The sequence below is a fragment of the Durio zibethinus genome, chromosome 11 (assembly GCF_047325235.1).
Source record: "Durio zibethinus cultivar Kanyao isolate XHJ-2024 chromosome 11, ASM4732523v1, whole genome shotgun sequence".
Classification (NCBI taxonomy): Eukaryota; Viridiplantae; Streptophyta; class Magnoliopsida; order Malvales; family Malvaceae; genus Durio; species Durio zibethinus.
Genome location: NC_143172.1, coordinates 5,611,052 through 5,631,814, shown reverse-complemented (window position 1 = coordinate 5,631,814; position 20,763 = coordinate 5,611,052). Strand labels below are relative to the sequence as shown.

The window sequence follows — 20,763 nt, the reverse complement described above, 5'->3', positions numbered from 1 at the left end:
TTAAAAAATAGTATTGAGTTAGCATAACCCATTAACAAATGATTAAATTTTTAATGGGGCGAACACGGCTTATTTGACAACTCTAATCGAAAGCCATTATTGATATTTTACCCATTTTGCAATCTAGAATCTTTATTAACACTATAATTATATTCGCATTTTGCTATGGACTATTTTTTATTTTTTTTAAATTATGTTTTAAAAATGAAAGAAGTAAAGTTTTTATGTCAAATGTTAATAAATGACAAGATATAGATAAATATAAGTGTATTTAATTTTTAATAAAAATTATAACTTAATTATATAAATATAATTTTTTTAAATTAAGATATTAAATAATATCATTATTAATATAATACATATATATAGATTAAATAATTAATTAAATATATTCTTTTATATATCACGATTAAAATCAAGTAGAACACCTCAAATTTAATCCTGATTTGATCCAAATTGTTCAAATAAATAAAATTTAACTTAATTTTTATTTTTTAAAAAATCGCATCGATTGAATTGTGATGAATTAAAATTCATCAGATATATATTGTTTTGTTATCTCTATTTCATTGACTTTTTTTTTACAAAATTTATCTAATAAATCAAATGTTAAAAAACAAAGAAAATGATAAAAAAGAAGCCAAATAGGATAACATGTAAATTTATTCAATTAAAATATTAAATAATATTTTTTGATAAAATTCATAAATAAATATAAAATCAAATAAATAATAATATATATTTTTTATATATATACCGAAGTTAAGATATAACACTCAAAACCTTACTCTTACCTAAATTCGATTTAAAAAAAAAAAACTCATGTTATTCCAAATTAAAAAAAAAATACACCAATTAGGTTGAGATGAATTGAAACTCATGATTATTTTATCATCTTTATCTTTTTTATTACATAATTTATCTAATAGAAAAACAAAAGTAAAAGAGTTAAAAAACAAAAAACAAAAAAAACCAAGAAGAAAGAAGATTAAACATGAACACCCATGATGAAACATTTTAAATCTATCTCCAACAAATCACATTAAAAAAAAATTGACCTGATTTTGATTTTTTTAGAAAATGCACCTAATTTAGATCATTATAAATAAAAATACAAAGTATTTTATCATCCCTACCTTCATTAACATTTTTTATTACAAAATTTATCTAATAAAAAATAAAATTAAAAAAACCAAAGAATAATTAAATAAATTAAATAAAAAAAGAATGAAGGCTGATGCCACATGACAATCTCTCCTTCCGCATTGTCTACAACAAAATTAAGTACCATAAAAGACAGGTTTACGATCATCCCATATATTCCTTAAATTTTCTGAGACCTGCAAAACATTGGAGTTTTTCCTTAAATAATTTAATCATTATTCAAAGCCACTGATGATTTAGTTTTACCCCTTGAGCCACATTCTGGATCCAGAACATCATGCAACTTCTGTGAATCCATCTTCAATTCACATGCATACATCCATGTGAAGAAATTGAGAAAAAAATTTATAAATATATACACCCAAAATTATGATAATTAGGAGGCAAAGAAATGATGAAAAGACAAACGTAACGAGCACCTATTTACCACAAAATACCCAAAACTGAGGTGGCAAAGCCCAAAAAGAAGGATAATTGAAATAAATTCCCAGTGAAATTTCACGCAACTTGCTTTTGCTAGTAAATTACTAGTACTATGTTTTGAAGCTAGTACTAAAATTATCACTTGTATTGACTCTTCATCTTCTGTTATCCATGAATAATCTGTTGTTCCATGTCCCCATCGGCAAGCATCACTGAGCTGTGATGATGCACAAGGTACCACCGTCCCTGATGAAACTCATAGACGTTAGTCATGTTAAATGCCCCATTATCCAAGTCAACATAGGTTTTCATTGTAACCCAGGCCATGTCTGTCAGTACCCGGGCTCGAACATCCCGAACCTGAAAATCAAACCCTTGCTCCCAATTAAATGCAAGTTGCCAACTTTGTATTACAGCATTATATCTGCAGAGGAACACAACAATGGCTCTCAGCACTAATACAATAATACAAAGCCAACCAGCGAAATGAAGACCTAAGCCTTATCAAGTTAAATATTTGGATGATATATTACTAGCACGCAGATTAGCTAATTCCTACTTCCTGAAAACATCAAGGTCAAGACTTTGATGAGGGTAGGTTGAGTATTGAATATTTTTCATCACAAAACCCTCTGAGTGATGCAGGATCAAGCTTCCAACAAATGTGATAACCCAAAAGAAAAAGAAATTGACTGTTCAAAATATCCTCAAATAAATATTTTTCTTTCAAACTTTTGCCCTCCATCATGCATACATAATCTTTTAGGTAACACATTCATATTCAGTTTTTACAAATTACAATATCTTTGTCTTTCTTCAAAAAATTCTATTTGAATGTAGTTGCTTCTAACATACCTATACTCAACATATCATTTCCTGTTCCCAGCACTTCCAACCCACCATCCATGGGTACCATGCCTTTTGTTTCAAGCATGACCATGTCTCATGCTTGTAACAAAAAACGTAAGGCTCTTTACTCTGGGTTGAATTGCTCTAATATGTTAAGACAAAGCATTGTCACTCCAAGTCAGGAATCACCATGTGCTAATAGCAAAACTCTTGTAAAAGCATTCCAATGTTGGAACCAAGGACTCAAGCCATTTACATTCCGATCATATAAATAACCTATAATCATCTTATAAGTTAAAGCTCTTTCTCTATCTTCAAATATTTTTGGAATCATCACAGGATTTTTGCGAAACATCTTAACTATGCAAACATCAAGAGTCCAGGCCCTCATTTGACTCGCACGTAATCAACTGTGCTACATTAAATCTATAAACAGGTCATGCAACTTAACCCAATCTTAAGGTGGAAAAGATCTAAAGGAAAAACTTCAAGCAATAAGAGAATTAAAATGGCACCACAAACTTTATTGGGCTGAGTTCAGAGTTTGAATGAGACCCACCTCAAGGCTAAAATTTTAAGTTCAGAGAAGAAGCCTGATGAAAATAATAGGAATTACTGAAATTATAACCTTTCATCATCATAAGCTATGTTGCTCCAACTCTTCCCTTTTCTTGAAGTACCCATGTTCGAAACTTTGACAGACGTGTATGGAGGTCCGAAACCCTCTAAGCATATCAGTGTCAGACACATACCCATATCCAACACTCAACCCCAAGTCTGAGTAAAATAGATCATAAGAACAAAAAACAGTAAACAACAATTCCTAATATTGGACTGAAAGCGTCATACCCTGAAAAAAGTTCTCCTGATGCATGAACACACTTTATATAATCTGCATTCAGCCAAATATGACTCATCGCAGGAAGAGACCTATCTCTGATGATGTTAAAGAATTCTGCATTAACATTCATTATGGCTCTTGTAGCTGCATAGTATGCCTTCCACCCATTAACTGGCGTTACGCTATCTTGCTCCAAAGTAAAATCCTAAGAAACAAAAGAATAAGGCGGAAAATTTATGCCTACAGCCCATAATTGTGATAGATATCAACAATTAACTCTTAAGAGAAACAAGGAACTGTACACAGTTTAACTAAAGAACATGATTGTGAGAAAAAAAAAATGCAATCACCAGCTTACATAAAAGAATGGGCCCAAACGTTGATAAACAAACTCAAACCACAAAGAAACAAATAGAAGATAAAACATCCATATAAACCGAACAAAAAAAAAAAAAAAAGTCATGAACCTCTTCCTTTAAAGAACCGAGATAAGAAGACAAAGGCCCTTTCTTTTCCCCCATAAAGTCAACAAACTATATATTCAGCCACGATAACAGTTCACCAAGTGATAAAACATACATTTAAGATTTTGAAAAGAACAAAGCTCTAGCGAGGAAAGTAGCAGCAAACATTAAAAACAAGCACATCTCTTCGTTCAAGATAAACAAACAATGCCATGAGTTTGTGTAGTTATGTTCTATTGTGGGAACTAAAAATCAATTAAGGAAAACCGAATTCATATTTTCATTGAAAATGGCATGAAACAACTAAAGTAGAAGAGTCAAGGAAAAGTTTTACTATTTTTTTAATTTTTTCCCTAGTAGTTTTACATTGATAATTAGTTTTTTGAACACTTTTACGACTTAAGTGTATTTCCCTTAATTGCAAATACTACAAAAAATTAAACATAGAATTCACGAAAATTAAAATTCAAGCAAAACACCAAAATGAATAAATAAATAAATAAAAATTAGGAGAAATTAGGTACCTTGTGATAAAGTGCTTTCCAAGCATTATCATCATTAGCGGCCTTTCTCATCAGGGAATTCGTCATAGAAAGCCGGCAAAGGCTCGGATAATCCAAGTAACTAAGCGCGTGTGTTGTAATCTCCGGCACCAACTGCTCCATCATTGAAGCCCCGCTCTGTCTCTCCGCCACTACCTTGGCAACATCAGCCGACATCATACCCTTCTCCGCTGGACCAAAAGTATCGCCGTTCAGGAAAGCCGAGGAATCGGAAGTTCCGTTGCAGGAGGACGAGTGTGTGGCTTCTTTGGCTTCCTCTTTAAAGGCTGACGTGGAGGAAGCGGAGGCGTTGGATATGTGGGACCTCTTGAAGAATGATCGGACGGCAAGGAGGGAAAGGAGTGTGATGATTGTGACTATGATCAACGGCTGATGGGATTGGAGAGCCATGGAGAGGCTATAGGCAATCTCCATTCGTAAGACATTAAAGCTTCGCCGTACATGAAATAAAACCCTAGAGATCCACAATGATTCCAAAACGAAAATTACTTAAATTAATATGCAGAAAATTTTTGGTTTTTCTTAATTCGGATTTTTCGGAAATAGTTTTTCCTTTTTTTGAAAAAAATAAAAGAAATAAAAATCTTAAAGCGAAAATTCAATGTTGTTGCAGAAGAGAGGGCGGAGAGTCGTAACTGAGTCTCCAAGAAGGAGAAACTCAAACCAGAAAAATAGGTCAGCATTGGGGGATAGATTTGTAATTGTGGTTTTACAATTTTCTTCCACGACGTCGTTTGGCAGAATGCAGTTTTCATTTTGCATTTCGTAAAAACTACTGTTTTGTAGCTATGGCTACATGGTAAGAGAACTTTTGTTTGGACATTATAATAAAAAATACTAAAAAAAGGGTCAAGATAAAAATAAAGTTGCTCCTAAAAACGCTACTTTTAATCTTGAAAATAAATACTTTAGGTTTGCATGACTGTTTAAATTCTTTAAAAAAAAAAAAGGCTAAAAGTAATAGCAATTCTCTAGGGAGCACATAAGAGAGAACACAAAACAAAACCAGCTTTTTTTTCCCCACTTTTGATAGCGACGAAACGAGCTTTTAATGGATGTAGCACCAGCACAGTTAAATGGCTAAAATTGACAACTGAAGATTTAAGTATAGACAATGGACAATGCTTCACTTTCCTTTAATGCAGTTAAGTCCATATTCATAGATCTCTTTTTCTTGTCCTTGTGTTGGGCAATCATGTTACTATTTGTTAGGAACAAATGGAAACTGCATCAAACCAAAGTCCGTCACAAATGAGTGCCAAAACCCTCCCAAAACTGTCTGCGGAGTAAGACTTTCCCAGCAATCATCTTTCATTTTCATCTCAAGGGACTTTTTGACTCGGGAAAATAATCCGTCGATTCGGTAAAACATTGCTGATTTCAGGATAACCTTCTTATGAACAATAAGTCTACCAAGCCACATTCCCTCACATAGAAGCTATAGTTACAGTGAGGTTAAAACTAAGAGAGCAAGGTAATGAATATTGTTGTGCTGCTGCTAACAAGTATTAAAACCCAACCTCTGCCCATCCGCCATACCTTATCAGACTGACTGGCTCCCATAAATGTCAGTAACTCTGGTTGAAACTAACTTGAGAAAAGCAATGCAAGCAAAGAAAGGACTTACAGCTAATACAGCAAGTTCTTTACAGTCTAAACTTGCTTCATCAGGTACAACCTTTTCAACATCTAACCTGTTGGGGAAGGAGCGGAGCAAAAGGGAAGGGGAGAATGTCAAACAAAATTAGATGCAAAATTTATATAAAGGGATGCCATTTTCAAATACCTATTCCACCCAAATGCTAGAACCTGTTCTAAACAATGCAAATGGAAAATGAGGATTTCTCAGCTCCTGAATGTAAATACACCTACATCTATACCAAATGAAGTCTTGATGCATTTCAAAATTTGAACTAATATCAAAGTATACGAGTAACTGAATCAGATTAGTATCTTTGAAAAGAACAGATGCTTGGAACATATATTTGGCAGTGATATTCACTTCTAACGTACTATTTATGTGAACATGAGCAAAAATCATAATAAAAACTAAATGACATAACAGTGTGTGTGTGTGTGTGTGTGTGTGTGTGTATAGTGGAAGGCTGAAATTGTCAGCTCAGATTAGGGCTTCATTCAAGAGAGATTTAGCTGAGTTGCTCATCATGGCAACCCCACATTGGAGATTTATAGCCTTTTGCAGTCTAAGCTAAAAGGCAAAGCTTATGACAGATGTGGCACACAAGACCGTTATCCATGATGTTGGTCACTGATTACAAGGGGAAACTAGTCAAATAAATAGTAAATATCTAAAAATATGTTGGAAGTTTGAAAAAGCTTAAAAGAAAGAGACAATATAAGACAAGGATAACTTGAATAAATAATAAATGGAAAAAGCTATGAGTGACAACAACTGAAAATAAAATGAAAAGGCACACAGAAACTTTGATTATTAAAATTTTTTTTTTCTAGCCTTAACATGCTGCTTTCTCTGACCAATGCATCTATACTAGAAAAGACAGCAACTTGCCATGATTCAAGATCCAGAAATCCTCTTTCCTGAAAGGGAGAAAAAGATGTCAGATACTCAAGTGGTTATATGTAACTATTTTCTTCAATAAGAATGATGATGATGATGATAGAGAAGAAGGAGAAGAAGGAGAAGAAGGAGAAGAAGAAGAAGTAGAAGAAAGAGACTAAACAAAATTGTACGGTAAAGTCGTCTCTTTCCACCACATAATATCTTTTATTTCTGCTTTGCTTTTCTCCCAAAGCAGAATTCTTGATAACTCTGTATTGATCACAGGTAAAACATCTCCTTCTCTTTGGTTCAGTTCTTTGATATACTCTTTCAAAACAGATAAATTCAAATCAAGAGACCTCGCCTTCTGCATCAAAATCTTCAAAACAGTGTCACCAGGTATTCTGCCAACTGGAAGTTGTTTAATTTCTGTTAAAGGATCAGTATTCCTTGTTGTCAAAGGATTCTTTGTCACTGTTTCATTAAACTATTGAACATCCTCAGCATTTTCTATCGCTATAGCAGTAGTCTGACTCTGAGCCTCATTTTGAGCCTCATCATTTCTTTTACCATCATGGAAATGCAAATCTGGTTTTACAGAAGGCCCAGTTGAATTAGACTCTGCTAATTTTGTGAGAACATGTTGTTCAGATGGCAGAAACAGATCTTCAAGCATCCTCTCAATTGCATCAAAACCATATACCTCTACAACACCCAGCGTGCAGTAAAACTCCGACCCATAATGGCTGAATGGATTCAGTTTCAAATACCTAAGCCATTTTGGTTCTGACAGTGTAAAGGTTTGAATTTTCTTGACATTTGGAGCAACTTTACTAATGGGGGTCATGTGTCGGATAATTCAAACTACCAAACAACTCATTCTTTGAAGTTTGAAGAATGGAGTTCAAAATTAGCAATTTTGACGGCATCAACCAATGTCTTTTCAGCCAGCTCAATCACAATAAATTTTCCTTCCACAGAACAAGGATTCCTTTCCCAAAATGTTGTTTGCTCCTTTTGCTTCCTTGTTATAATTGTACTATGAACCATCAGATTCAAGACAATGAGTGATGTTAATTAGTCTGCCAGGAGGATCTGCCTCTCTTGCTTGCCCTGTTATGCTCCGGAATTCATAAAAGTTGAGATAAATGGAAGGACTTTTACAATTGCGTTTTTCCATTTGTTTACTTGTATTCTGCCCCTCTTGTTCATGTACATCACAAAGAAAAGCCGCGTAACCCAAAACTCACAGAATCACTTCTTCAGGTCTATTTGTTTCGCAGAGGGTGGACTCCTACTTCACAAACTTCTAATAAGCAGTAGAGTTGTTATAGCTCATTGACTTATTAAGCTGTGGCAGCATTGTAAAACTATCTCCTCTATTTGCATAACCAGAATACGCATCATTACAAAGCTTTTCATGGCAAACACCAGGAGAACATGTGCATTGGTTCTCAGGATGTGAATTTCCTGAAAAAGAAACGCTTAAGTCAATGTGATATTAACCAACTTAGTGTAATACTCAAGTAAATGAAGTTCTTTTCATTGGTTATTCTAGCCTCAAATTTTCTATATAAAGAACAAAAAACACCTCTATGCTAGCAGCTAACTCACTAAAGAAAAAGGCAAACATTGCATAAGCATAGCTGGCGGTTCTAAGAATATATACAAATATTAGGAGGCGTAATTTGTAAAAACATCCTAATAGGTAAGGCAATAAAAGTTGAATTTGACAATCTTTGGTGCCCAAGGATGTAAGTTTAACTCCATTCTTGCACAATATGCCATCAATATAAGTGAATTCAGCATAAATACACTTTGCAAGCAACAGATTAAACCTTTTTTAATGCTTCTCTGCTAACAGGAGAAATATCTTTATAGTTCCAATTAATGCTTTCTGTTTGGATATATGTTCTAATCCTGTACAATCAATCACTTGGGTAAATAACAAAAGGAAATCTTGAATTTAAAGACTTGTTTGAGAAAAAAATTAAAGGCTTTTATTATTTAATAAATTAAGAAAAGACGGGTTGCTAGAAACAAACCATAAAGTAAGGAAAAAGATAAGGAAAAGAGCAAGCAAGAATTATTTTTTACCTCCATTTTCATGGCTGTGACCAAGTCTAGAGTAGAACATGAAAACACGACACCAAAGGGAGATAATACCAGACAAGGAAAGTTCATAGAAACTCTTTTCATTAAAGGAGTTGTTGCTGTTGTTGTTGCTCTCGATGCTGTCTCTGTTGATTTTGTTTTTCTATCCTGCTATTGGTGCAGTTGTTTAAGCATGTGACGTGCAGGAAGGAATACCCAATTCGTGGTTTCTTCATGTCTCACCGTACAAGGACACCGAAAGAAAGAGATGGAGAAAAGGATCTTTCTTTGAGAAAAGAGGAAAGATTTTTCCTTTTTCCTTTCTGTTTTTTCCTTAGAAATTGGAGAAACGGTTGGCTTTGGCTTACTTTGGGGCGGGGGGGAGGGGGGGAGGAGGGGGGAGATTAAGGGGAGAGAGAGTCTGAAAAACAATAGAAGAGAGGGGAATTAGGAATAGGACTTTCAATTTATACATTTGTGGGTTGTTTCAGTTCCGAATCCAAATAAACTAAATGCCGCCCACCAATTTCCTTTACACCTCGAATTTGTTTTTGAATTTTTTGTAAATAAAATTATTTAATTATTTTTTTCAAATAAATTTTTTAAAATTAATTTTTAAAAAGTTTTAAAGATTTTTGAAAATGAATTTTAGAAAGTTTATTTTCAAAAATTCTTAAAAATTTTTCAAAATTCATTTTTAAAAATTTTAAATCACATCAAAAATTTTAATGTAAAATTTTACGAGACTAAACACAAAATCCCGATGACACCTTACCATGCATTTCAATAAGGTCATTGTAAAATTTAAAGTTTAATTGATTAAAATGAAGAAAGAAAGAAAATTATTAGAAGGTGAATGAATTCCTTTAGTTTACTAGCATAAGAAAAAATAAAAAATTAGATATCAACTTGCATGACCTATATGAAAAGAGTTAAGAATTGCCGTCGTTTAAGATATCATAAAGTGAAAGATGGCTCATGAAAGTAATTTGTCTATCGATTTTTTTTTTTTTTTGGGCAAAATCTATCAAAATTGAGATAACCATTAAAGCTTTTGTTGTAGCCTGTGTTACAAACCGGGCCTTCTAGGACCAGGAAAACTGAAAAGCCCGTATCGATGATAGACGATGGCAACCGCCGTGTTCAAAGTGTTACTGATGTTGAATGAGTTAGCAGCACACGCTCTAAGTCACGTTCTTCTTCCTGTTTGATAAAAGGAAGACTGCCTGGGTTTTCCTCTTGCAAAAGAAGACTCAATGGAGTCTGAGGAGGATACTTTTTAAAATGAAGTCAATTTCCTCCCCACTGATCTCCTTTTGATTCAGAAGAACCTACAAAAACAAAGTGCTTCTCTTTTAGAGCACAGCAGCTCAGCAATCCATGCAAGCCTTTTCCCGAAGTTAAGGGTAGAGTCATCTCTTATCAATCATTAAGTCTTATTTCTTGAAACCTTTTTACTACTTGAGTTACTAGCTCTTGCATTTAAAAAAAGAAAAAATAACACGTGAAGCGGAAGACACTGCAAATCAAATTACCTTCGCCGCTTTGAGCAACAATGCATGGTGCCTCCAAAGAAGAGAAGCTGTCCTTCCATACATATCACGTAGTAGTTCCTCACTCCTCTAGGCAATTTCATCATCCAAATTGATGTTCACAGAGGGTTCAATCAGGTCGTAGTCATCGTAAAGAGATCCTTCAAAGTCTAGTCATGGACCCACAAATTTAACTTTCTTTCTCCAAGGTGGTGGTTCTCCATGTATGACCGTCGGATTCTCCAAGTTCCATCTGATGGAAGAGGCATAAGAGACCTGATATTAACACCATTTCCCACAGGGAGAAAGATTAAAAGAACATGGCACTTTTTACAACAACTAACATGGTTAAAATTTTGCAAGCAAGCCAAGATGCATCCGCAAGATAGTTCAGTGATGCCCTTGAGGTGTCTCGTCCATAAATGACCTCTTCTGCAGCTCTTCCCCCAAGAAAAACCTTAACATAAATGACTCACATTAAGAATGTCAGATAAGAGACCACAGAGTCAAACTATAACTACCAGCTTGAAATCCACACCTGAGGCAATGCAACTGCTGTGGTTGGCGCTCAAACATGTATGATTCATTATCAAGCCGATGAAACACAACTTGTGATAGTGTCTGCACAAATCACTTGACACAATTTTTCGTCAACAATCAATGTCAATAATCACTAGAAACATTGCCACAAATTTTGCAATGGAAATCCCTTTAGCTATGCCTAAGCTCTGTCAAGCAATGATGTACTTGTGTTTTATCTCACTTTAAGGAAAGTTATAAGCATGCACGATGGCCAAGCATCTACATTAACTTTCTCAATGAAGAAAACAGAAAAAAGAAAAGAAGATGGAAGATAAGGAAATAAATAGCACCAGACCACAAGGAACAATTGAGATGCGATCACAACATTCAACTCCTGCATTTTCATATCGACTAAGCAGATGTGAAGTCAAAGCAACTGCAACTTCAGTAGTTGCTCTACGACACTGTCCCTGATGACCCAACTCAATACCAACATGCTTAGGTCCCACAGTTAGTTGATCTACTGCATCATCCATTTCTGACTGAAGAATTGATTTGTGCCTTTTCCTGATAGCCACAAGAGCAGCCTCTTGGACTAGTTGAGCCAATTTTGCTCCAGTCCATCCTATTAAAAAAACACATTATTTTGGTTATTAAAAATGAACCAATGGAGTCAACTTGATTTTATCCATCATATTAAGAAAATACATTATTTCAGTTATCAATAGAGAAAATTAAGAAAAATCCTTAAGTTGAATGATACCAGGCAAGTTATTTGCATAAGAAGACAAATAAATGGATTCTGACATCTTCAATTTGCTTGCAAGAATTTTTAAAATTTGCAATCTCCCCTTGGCATTTAGAGGACGAATTCTTATCTACATAAAACCACCACAGGCAAAAGATGAACAATTTGTGGCATTTTACAAAGGAATTTGGAAAATAAAAGCAACAAAGAGAATCTTCCAGAATACACTTGAAGTATAATGGATCCTACCAACAGAGAGTGATTGCGCCCTCCCCCCCCCCCCCCCCAAAAAAAAAAAAAAAAAAACAGCAGAGAGTGCATATAAAGGTAAAAAGGAGAGGAGATATGAGTGACTATGAGGCAGGATAAGACTCTCGGAAAACACATATTTGAGCAATATATAGAAAATATCACACTTCAGCAAGGCCTTTATAAGGAATGCCAGAATTGCTTAGGATTTTCCTTTACTTATTTCTCTATCAGATAAGATGTGTTAACTAATTAAATTTGCTAATCTAGAGATGGAAGTAAACCTTGCGATCAAAACTACCTGGTCGGAGAAGAGCAGGATCTAACAAATCCCTACGAATTTGTAGCAGCTAGAAATATAACACCTTTGCCAGTATCAAACTCATCAAGCTCTATTAGTAGCTGATTCAATGTAGTTTCCCGCTCCCAAGTGGCTGCATTAAATAGGCGGTCGGTTGTTTCCTTGAAAATCCCTTGAAGTTTGATCAGATAGAAAGAAAGAGAAAATAAATCAGAATTATTCATATATGATCTACAAGACAGATAAGTTTATCTCTTGTCAATTAACTTTATCTGAGGTCAATTGGTCAACTTCCTATTCATAATTGCAATGAAATTGCTCCTGTAAAAGACACCGAGTATGGCCTATTCTCAGTGTCTCATTAAATACCACACATGCAAATCCATTATATTTCCAATTCCAACCACTTGATGTAGATAATATGAGCAGCTTAGTTCCAACTAATTTTGCAAAGCTTATATTTCATTTGCCTTCACAGAAGTTGTCAACAAATGATGTGATGTCAAGTTCTGTCCACATTAAAACAAGAGAAGAAAAGAGGGGATCGCAATAGGATTACCATACCTAGTTGCTAAAGCATCAATCTCATCAATGAATATAATAGATGGTTTATTTACCAGCAAAGAGAAATCATGAATTTCTCAATAAATGACCCGAAGAACATAGCACCACCAAGCATTTGTAAATGAAAAGAATTCTGCACCAATCGCATAAAAACCAATAATGCAGTACTAATACAGTAAGCTGATTTCATGGGTACCCCAAATGTCAGCAAGATTTCTCTGTTTCTCAATTATTATAGGGATGCCGAACAAGTTTCTTCAAGATAAAGTGTCAAAATATGGAATCTAGATTACAATGACTCCACCATGATTAACACCTACTTGTTGCAATAACAATAAAATATAAGAAACTTATAGAATCATCACCTTGGCTCTCTTAAATAGATCCCTGATACGAGCAGAACCAACACCAACTAAAACTTCTACAATTCTGAGCCTGCCATTTGGTAGAATGGAACACCTGCTTCACCAGCTATAGCCTTGAAAACTAAGGTCTGGAAAAGTATGAGATGATTCAGAAAGAAAGATAAGGAAATTCAACAGCACATTTTGCAAACCTGTTAATGAAAAACTCACCTTGCCAAATCCTGAAGGGCCCTCCAGAAGAACCGCATGAGGAGATTTTATTCCTATCTTATCAAATAGTTCTGGATTCTTTTAGTATCTCACAAACTAAAAAAATATTAGGAGTTAACAAGACACCATTAATAACAACAGAAGACTCTCATACGTATTATAACATAGATGGCAAGAAATGGGAAAAAAAATTTTTTTTTGCACAACTCAAACAGGAAAGCATGCTTGCCCTTCATATCTATTTCAAGATGGAAAAACAGATACCTCTTGAAGCTCCTCAACTGCTTCATCTATGCCTGCCACATCACAAAACTTAACTCCAGTTGAACCCTGAAAGAATAGATTTTCAAAATAGCTTTATAAATGCAGTACAGAAATCTGGTAAGATAAAGACAAAGAAGCAATATTTCAAGACTAACATCAACACAAGCTTCTGCTTTAGATCGAGAAAAATCAATGCCTAGCCATAAGTCCTGCCATTTTATGAACACTATTATTTCCAAACTTTTTGAAATAAACCAGATTCAATAATAAAATTTGCATAAATGAGCAATGTTTACCGATCTCCTGAAGTTCTTAGGTCTTGAAAGTGTGAACCGGACAAGAAGAACCATGGTTAAAAGGACAAATGTGATTGGTTTTAGCATCTCAAGAGTGGCTGATACACCACCAAAAGTGTAAAATTCATACAACTTGGAGAAAATCCCTCCATCACTGAACACATCAACAAGATTATCCCAAATCCTCTCTAATATACTGAAGATGATACCTAGAAAAAGTTTAACAAATGATTTGGCTATGGGCCAGATAACATATACAGTTATTGCAAAGACAAAACTAGTTACAGCAAATACAGCAGCTGCTAGGAACCCTCCAACAACAACTGCTGCAGTAGCCATTACAGCAGTCACCATTTCAAGCTCTACAATCATTCTGCTGGATATGGAAGAAGCCACCCGAGAAGGATACTCTGGCACTTTTCCCACCCAAGACTGCATTACAAGTGGTAAAGGTACCAAACATGCTTCAATACCTATAACGTATGCAATTATCCACATTGTATTTATGCACACTGTTTTTCCAAAAAATATCAAGGAAAGATACAACATGAATAGTAAATAAAAAAATAATACTAACCGAATTCAACATAGTCATGCTACATAAAATTTAATTAATCAGGGCAAATATTATAACAGAAACTATAATCATGCTATTTAGATGTAAACTTCACCATTTTCAGTTCAATTTTATTCTTATGTTGATGTTTTTGTCTATAACTATCATAAACAACCAAGGCCCATATACATCAAAACACAGGTAATGGTCCTATTGGAGAACGAATCCATGGCTTTCAAAATATATCTTCCTTACGGCCATCTGGTACTTAAATCTATAAAACTCATAGGTAAAATTTCATGTATAACTAGAGACTGAAGGAGGAGTTCAATGATTGATCACAGTCATGTTTCTCTCAATTTCATATCGTTGTCCAGTGTACTCTCCTAAAAGAGCTTGAGCTTCACTCTCATCTAACCTCATTGCCCTACAAAGATAACAGAAACGGCATAGAAATATTATCAAAGAACTGCAAAGAAATACAACTTAAAAAATCCGCGTCATATTAGGATTCACCATTTAGTCCTTTGCAAGCTCTTGTCACCTCGAATATCCTTCAAATCCACAAAAAAGTCCCTATACTCACTTACATAAGAAACTCCAGAAACCTCCTTGGAAGTCAACAATTCAACCTTATCACTCTTCATAGCTTTCCTAAAATCCTCCAAGCTCATTTTGGGTAATTCTTCCACATTCTTCTCGAATTCCTCCTCCTCTGATAACTCTGCCCCAAAAATTTGCTCGGGCACATAAAGCTTCCCTGTATACTCCCTCAAAATATCCTTCAAATACACGTAGTCATTTTAACTATTCATTTAGGTCTCACTCTCATTGCTCTCATTTTTCGATTTCATTTTTGTATTCAATTTTTTCTTCAAAATTTCAATCAAACCCAGCATAGTACCTTTACTTAAATCCTCTTTATCCTTCAACGTGTAAATCTTATTGCCAACAAGGTACCTGGGTGCTAGGGTTTTCCTTCAATACCCTATTCACAAAATCATCCCCTTTGGGCTTGCTAGTGTCACCAGGCTATGAGGATTCTAATTCGCACAGAACCGTGAATGATAGGTGAAGAAGTGAAGCTCTTGATCGGACCTTTCGGGTCAAATTCAAGGTTCTATTCGTTTGGGGAATGATTTGATAGGAGTAGAGTAGGGTTTTGGCAAGTGAACCCTAGCTGAGACTAGAGTTCCAGTGGTAGTCATTTTTTTCAGCAAAGTCGAAGAGAATTAGGGTTTAAAAAGAGGAATTGGTAGGAAGATACAGTCATTTTCTCAGCCTAAACCCACCTTGGAATATTTGAATGTTATTCCTTTTTTTTTTTTTTTGGCCGCTAAGGTGGTGCCTTTTTGGTTATTTCCATTTTAAGAATTCTTTTTTTTTTTCTTGCAGTAAAGATAAAGCTTAGGTTCGTTTATTTCGTAAAAATTAATTTTTTAAAAATATTTTTTTGTTTTTGAATTGAAAGAATTTTTTATTATTTAGATAACTTAATGAAAAATATTTTTTATTATTTGATTTTTTAAAAAAAATTATTTTTTTCAAATAATATTAATGTAATTATTAAAATATTAAAAATTATTTATTATTAAAATTATTAATAATAAAAATAATTATATTTTAATAATATTATTTAATATTAAAATATTATTTTAATATAAAAATACTTAAAATAAAAGTTTTTATTGTTCTTTTTATTATTTATTAATATATTATAATATTATTTATTAATAATATTTATTAATATATTATATTAATAGTATATTATTTATTAATAATATATTATTTATTCATATATTATTGTAATATTGATTAATTAAATTAATAATAGTTATTATTATATTATTTATTAATATATTATTTTTTAATATTATTTATTAATATAATATTATTTATTAATATATAATAATATTATTTATTAATATAATATTATTTATGAATATATTATAATATTTTCATTAATATATCATATTAATTGTATATTATTTATTCATATAATATTATTTATTAATATATTACAATATAATATTATTTATTAATATAATATTATTTATAAATAAAACTATACTAAAAAGTATTAATAAATAATTATACTCATGAATAGTTTTTTTTTTCAAAAAATATCTTTCTTTTTTTAAATTCATAAGACAATTTTTAAAAATAACTTCATTTTCTATTCAACAATAAATCATTTTTTATTTACCAATCAATTTTTTACAAAACAAATATTTAAAAATATAAAAATTACTTTTTAAAAATCATTTTTCACGAAACAGACAAAACTTTATGTTTCCTGCTTCTTCCATTCACTTTCTGAATTTTCCTTTCTGGCATTGGGCTTAGTTTTGGCTAAAATAATTAAAAATATATATGAATTTTATCATTTTATTTACATAAATTTTATATTTTTAATTACATTCAAATAAAATTTTGATCTTTAATTTATGTCAAAATAAACCCTTTAATTTATATTTAAATAAAACCTTAACTTTTAATTTGTATTTAAATAAATATTTTATTTAAAATAAAATTTTATTTGAAATCAAATCAGAAAATAAGAATTTATTTAGATAAAAAATATAAAAATTTATTTTTAAAATATTATAATTTAAAGACTTTTTTAATATTTTAACCTTTAATTTTCTCATATAGTGTCGAGATTCAGATTTTCCTTTCAATTCAGGATAAATAAATTTATTATCTCAGCACATTTTTCATAGGCGTAGGTTATATTTTGATTTTGTTTTGTTTCATTTTTTATTTATTTTTTTTTTTTTATAAAACATTTCAAACATCAATGACTGCTAAAGCAAAAAACGTAAAACAGCCCATCATCAAAACCAGTAAATAAGTAGTGGAATTGTTAATGTGCTTCTTGAGTTGAAGGAGAAAGAAACGCCATCCATGCTCTGATAATGCGCGTATAGCGCATGTCACCATCTTTGATATGAAAATCTCAGCTGCAGATTTACATTTTCTCGACATCATGCGTTGGCCTAACATAAATTCCTCAGCATAAATCTCACAAGCTATGACTACAAGGGCAAATACACATCCAAGGCAGGCCTACTAATCAAGTTTGTTTATGTCAAATTCTCGTTTTATAAAATGCATGTGCCACCTCAAGGCCTCAACCATCCACAATTTAACGACCAAAACACGGGGGGATGGAAGTTCTGAAAGAAATGCGCAAGTGCTTTAAGGAATTATATGAAAGTTATCATTGAAGATCACCTTTTTCCTTTTGCTGGGCTGCCTCGATGTATTGCTCAGCAAGTTTCTTTACCTTCTCACCTTCCTTGATTAAGAAATTAGCATTCTTGGCATTCAAGTGGTATTTCATAACCATTTCGGTGGTTTTTGCCACGGCCCACCTATATTGTTCAGTTATTATCACACCACTTATACAAAGCGGCCGAATATGTTCTTTGATGTAGGCCTCCACCTGTAAAGCATTAAAAGTATGAACAGCTGAATGCAAGTCTGCAAAGAAAACAAGCCCTGACATACAAAAAATGTCCATAGTCCTACTCAGTTCTGTGAAATTGATGCTATAGTTACCAAAGAATTCTATATCACTTGCATCGGGGAAGAAAAAAAAAAACAAAAAGATGCATTATGCAGTACCTTCTTGGATACAGGATTAGCATGATCAGACTGCTTGTCTGTCTCTGTACTGGATTTCTGATCTCTTTCTTTTACATTTTCAACTGTTTGAATTTGGTCAGCAGAACTTTCTCCACCAAATGAGCCATGACTAAGTGTGTCAACAACTTTATTTCCTTCGTTGCTCTGAATTCCAGGTTTAGATGCATTTACTCTATGATGCAATACATGTTTTTCGTTATCATTAGTAGCTGTGTTCTCTACCGGAGCTTCTGCATGAACCAATCCATATATCTTTTGGGATGTTTCTGAAAATTTATTTATCAGTGGCTCTTTGTCCGGGCCATATAATTCTTCACATTCTGCAATGGAAAGCTCTTCACCTTCCTCATCAGGTAAGGATTCCAGAACAGCACAAGACCTAACAGTCCCATCATCCACAGTTGAGCATTTGATCACAGCATCATTCTTATACTTTAGCAAACAGGAAGAATTATCGGGTACCACAAAATTCCCCAACTTCTCATGATCCTCTGAATCTGCAAGGTTATTTGATTTTGACCTCTCCATGCTAACGGTGGAGAACACTACTTTCATTTTTGACACACCTTCAGGTTGTAGCTTAGGAGCCTTTTCAGCAGTAACACCAATATAATCTTCATCTTCTAGATCATACTCCAAATCACCATAAATATCTGCCCCCAAATGAGAATCCATTTCAAATACATTAATAGGCTCCTCTTCCCTGATTTTTTCTGGGGAATCATCTACCTCATTTGGGACTTCGGTTGTATGATGTGGACTACTTGAAGAGGAATCAAATAAAAGGCCTGCATTTCTAAGTGCTTCCACAACCACAGGATCTGATGAACACGCATCAGTACCTTGGTCTTGCCTATCAATAGAGATTTCTGAAGGGGATGAAGTATCTGATTCTTTGGCTCTAATACACTTACTGTCATCTGAATGATGCAATATCTCCTGGGAACTCAAGTTCAAATATACTACTTTGCTGTTTGACCTATCAGCAACCTCTCTTTCAATATTAATTGCATCAGCAACATCCAACTCCGTTTCTGCAGTTCTGCGAATAATTGGTAGATTTGCTTTTCTTAAGAAGTGTTCTGCCATGCAGTAAGGCTGTGCCTGTATAAAAAAAAAAATTATGAATTATCCACCTCCATCTACAAAATCTCTAATTTTTGTTCTAAAGATAAGAAGAGCAGGGTGAATACTATTAAAAAAGGGATACTCAAGCATGGTTGTCAGAAAGCAAAGATGCAATGCAAGGCACTACATACCTGCCTAACTGATACGGGGATGTTATTTTGCCTGCTGGGTGCCAGTGATGCCCTCATGTCCACTGGTAGCTGAGCCTGCTTGCAGCAATCAGAAGGGGAAAAAAGAATACTGCTACACATGATACTTGTAAGGTTATTTATCTACTACATATCATCATTTAAAATTAGTCACATTATAAGTGAATACTACTTTAACTAACAAATTCATAATTGAGTACAAGATTTTTAAAATTCAAATGTAATATTAGATATTTTACTATAATTTAAGGATTATTAATGACATTAACTTTTTTGTTCTTAAAATACATGTTAGTCTAAATGACTATAAAAGGAAATTTACATGTCATTACCAACCGGTGGACTAAGTGACATTTGTCATTTAACACCAAAATTAATGGTTTTAAAAATGATCAATTTGTTATGATATTTATCTATTAAATATCAAAAAAATTATTTTTGAAAATTTTAAAATTAAAATGATATTTACTCAAAAATTTATAAGTAGAAATGTAATTTAATCTCTTATATTAGTGTAAGTAAATCTCTTCTCATAAATAAATAAATAAATAAATAAATATATATATATATAAACTAGCTGGTTTAATTTAATTGTTAAAAAAAAATTCAATGCCACTTAACATTCTACTAACTTAAATTTTTTTTTTTTTCAATGAAAACTTGCTCAAAGTTTGTTTTACCTCATTGATTGTTATGATTTAGTTAGCTAGTTACTTGATTATGGCTAAACTAGACGAGATGCAAAGTGTTGCCACAAAATTTAGCAGGCACCTTAATGCTACTTATAATGTTTACTCTAGTAAGTCTAAAATCTTTAGGGCTAATTTCTACATTGTTGGATTCTCCCAGAGTGATTAGTTTATAAACTTCCATAGTTGATAACCATAAATCTTAGGCATTTAGGCCAATTCTGAACTTCCTGATTAAAGATAAAAAAGATGATAGGGCTCTTCTACATGAATCAGGCTTGATTCTTTCTAATGATATTGTCAATGCCGTTGTAATTAACCTTGCAATGGCATATGCTGACATTTGAAGATGCAGATTCAAATAGAAATGGAAAAATCGATCCGGAACCATCCTTGCTAAAAAAATATGACTGTCCCATATCTGAAGTAATTTCCTCTATTGCTGCTTCCTTTTTTTTTTTTTAATCCAGTTTCCAAAGAGTTAAATCATCTTTATATGCTCTCAACAATCTCATTTACATACTGGAAGACCTAATTCCTTTGGTTTTTATAACATTATTTACATATAAAATTTGCCTTGATATACAAATATATAGTGGAGTGCATTTATAAATTCATCC

General features: G+C 33.0%; 2 protein-coding genes and 2 pseudogenes across 4 annotated transcripts; all 4 read right to left on the bottom strand.

Annotated features, from left to right (window-relative positions):
• Positions 1-1,496: 1,496 nt before the first annotated feature.
• LOC111291052 (F-box protein SKIP8-like) lies at positions 1,497-5,022 on the bottom strand. The gene is made up of 3 exons (XM_022882599.2): positions 4,266-5,022; positions 3,286-3,482; positions 1,497-2,011 (listed from the first exon to the last, which is right to left on the bottom strand). The coding sequence occupies exons 1-3, from the start codon at positions 4,716-4,718 to the stop codon at positions 1,753-1,755; spliced, it is 909 nt and encodes a 302-aa protein (XP_022738334.2). The 5' UTR covers positions 4,719-5,022; the 3' UTR covers positions 1,497-1,752.
• Positions 5,023-5,199: 177 nt separating this feature from the next.
• LOC111291055 (SUN domain-containing protein 5-like) lies at positions 5,200-9,325 on the bottom strand (annotated as a pseudogene). Its single transcript, XR_016346250.1, has 4 exons — positions 8,923-9,325; positions 7,007-8,295; positions 6,778-6,863; positions 5,200-5,998 (listed from the first exon to the last, which is right to left on the bottom strand). The product of XR_016346250.1 is annotated as an SUN domain-containing protein 5-like (transcript).
• A 474-nt stretch (positions 9,326-9,799) lies between these two features.
• LOC111291054 (putative inactive ATP-dependent zinc metalloprotease FTSHI 1, chloroplastic) lies at positions 9,800-15,872 on the bottom strand (annotated as a pseudogene). The gene is made up of 15 exons (XR_016346248.1): positions 15,043-15,872; positions 14,869-14,953; positions 13,971-14,402; positions 13,830-13,883; positions 13,675-13,740; positions 13,411-13,506; positions 13,202-13,328; positions 12,834-12,889; positions 12,255-12,449; positions 11,737-11,851; positions 11,324-11,598; positions 10,988-11,072; positions 10,796-10,922; positions 10,455-10,704; positions 9,800-10,250 (listed from the first exon to the last, which is right to left on the bottom strand). The product of XR_016346248.1 is annotated as a putative inactive ATP-dependent zinc metalloprotease FTSHI 1, chloroplastic (transcript).
• Positions 15,873-17,382: 1,510 nt separating this feature from the next.
• Positions 17,383-19,644, bottom strand: LOC111290107 (uncharacterized protein At4g10930-like). The gene is made up of 4 exons (XM_089768710.1): positions 19,609-19,644; positions 19,437-19,511; positions 18,121-19,281; positions 17,383-18,088 (listed from the first exon to the last, which is right to left on the bottom strand). The coding sequence occupies exons 1-4, from the start codon at positions 19,642-19,644 to the stop codon at positions 17,750-17,752; spliced, it is 1,611 nt and encodes a 536-aa protein (XP_089624836.1). The 3' UTR covers positions 17,383-17,749.
• Positions 19,645-20,763: the final 1,119 nt, after the last annotated feature.

Excerpts from the sequence above, each read along its gene's own strand:
- LOC111291052 (XM_022882599.2), bottom strand. The coding sequence starts at position 4,718 with ATGGAGATTGCCTATAGCCTCTCCATGGCTCTCCAATCCCATCAGCCG. Across the intron at positions 3,483-4,265 it reads GGAAAGCACTTTATCACAAG|GATTTTACTTTGGAGCAAGA; the intron begins GTACCTAATTTC and ends TTTGTTTCTTAG. Across the intron at positions 2,012-3,285 it reads TCAGGAGAACTTTTTTCAGG|ATATAATGCTGTAATACAAA; the intron begins GTATGACGCTTT and ends GTTCCTCTGCAG.
- LOC111290107 (XM_089768710.1), bottom strand. The coding sequence starts at position 19,644 with ATGAATTTGTTAGTTAAAGTAGTATTCACTTATAAT. Across the intron at positions 19,512-19,608 it reads AAGTAGTATTCACTTATAAT|GCTCAGCTACCAGTGGACAT; the intron begins GTGACTAATTTT and ends TGCTGCAAGCAG. Across the intron at positions 18,089-18,120 it reads CTTTTTGTTTTTTTTTTTCT|AACTATAGCATCAATTTCAC; the intron begins TCCCCGATGCAA and ends GAATTCTTTGGT.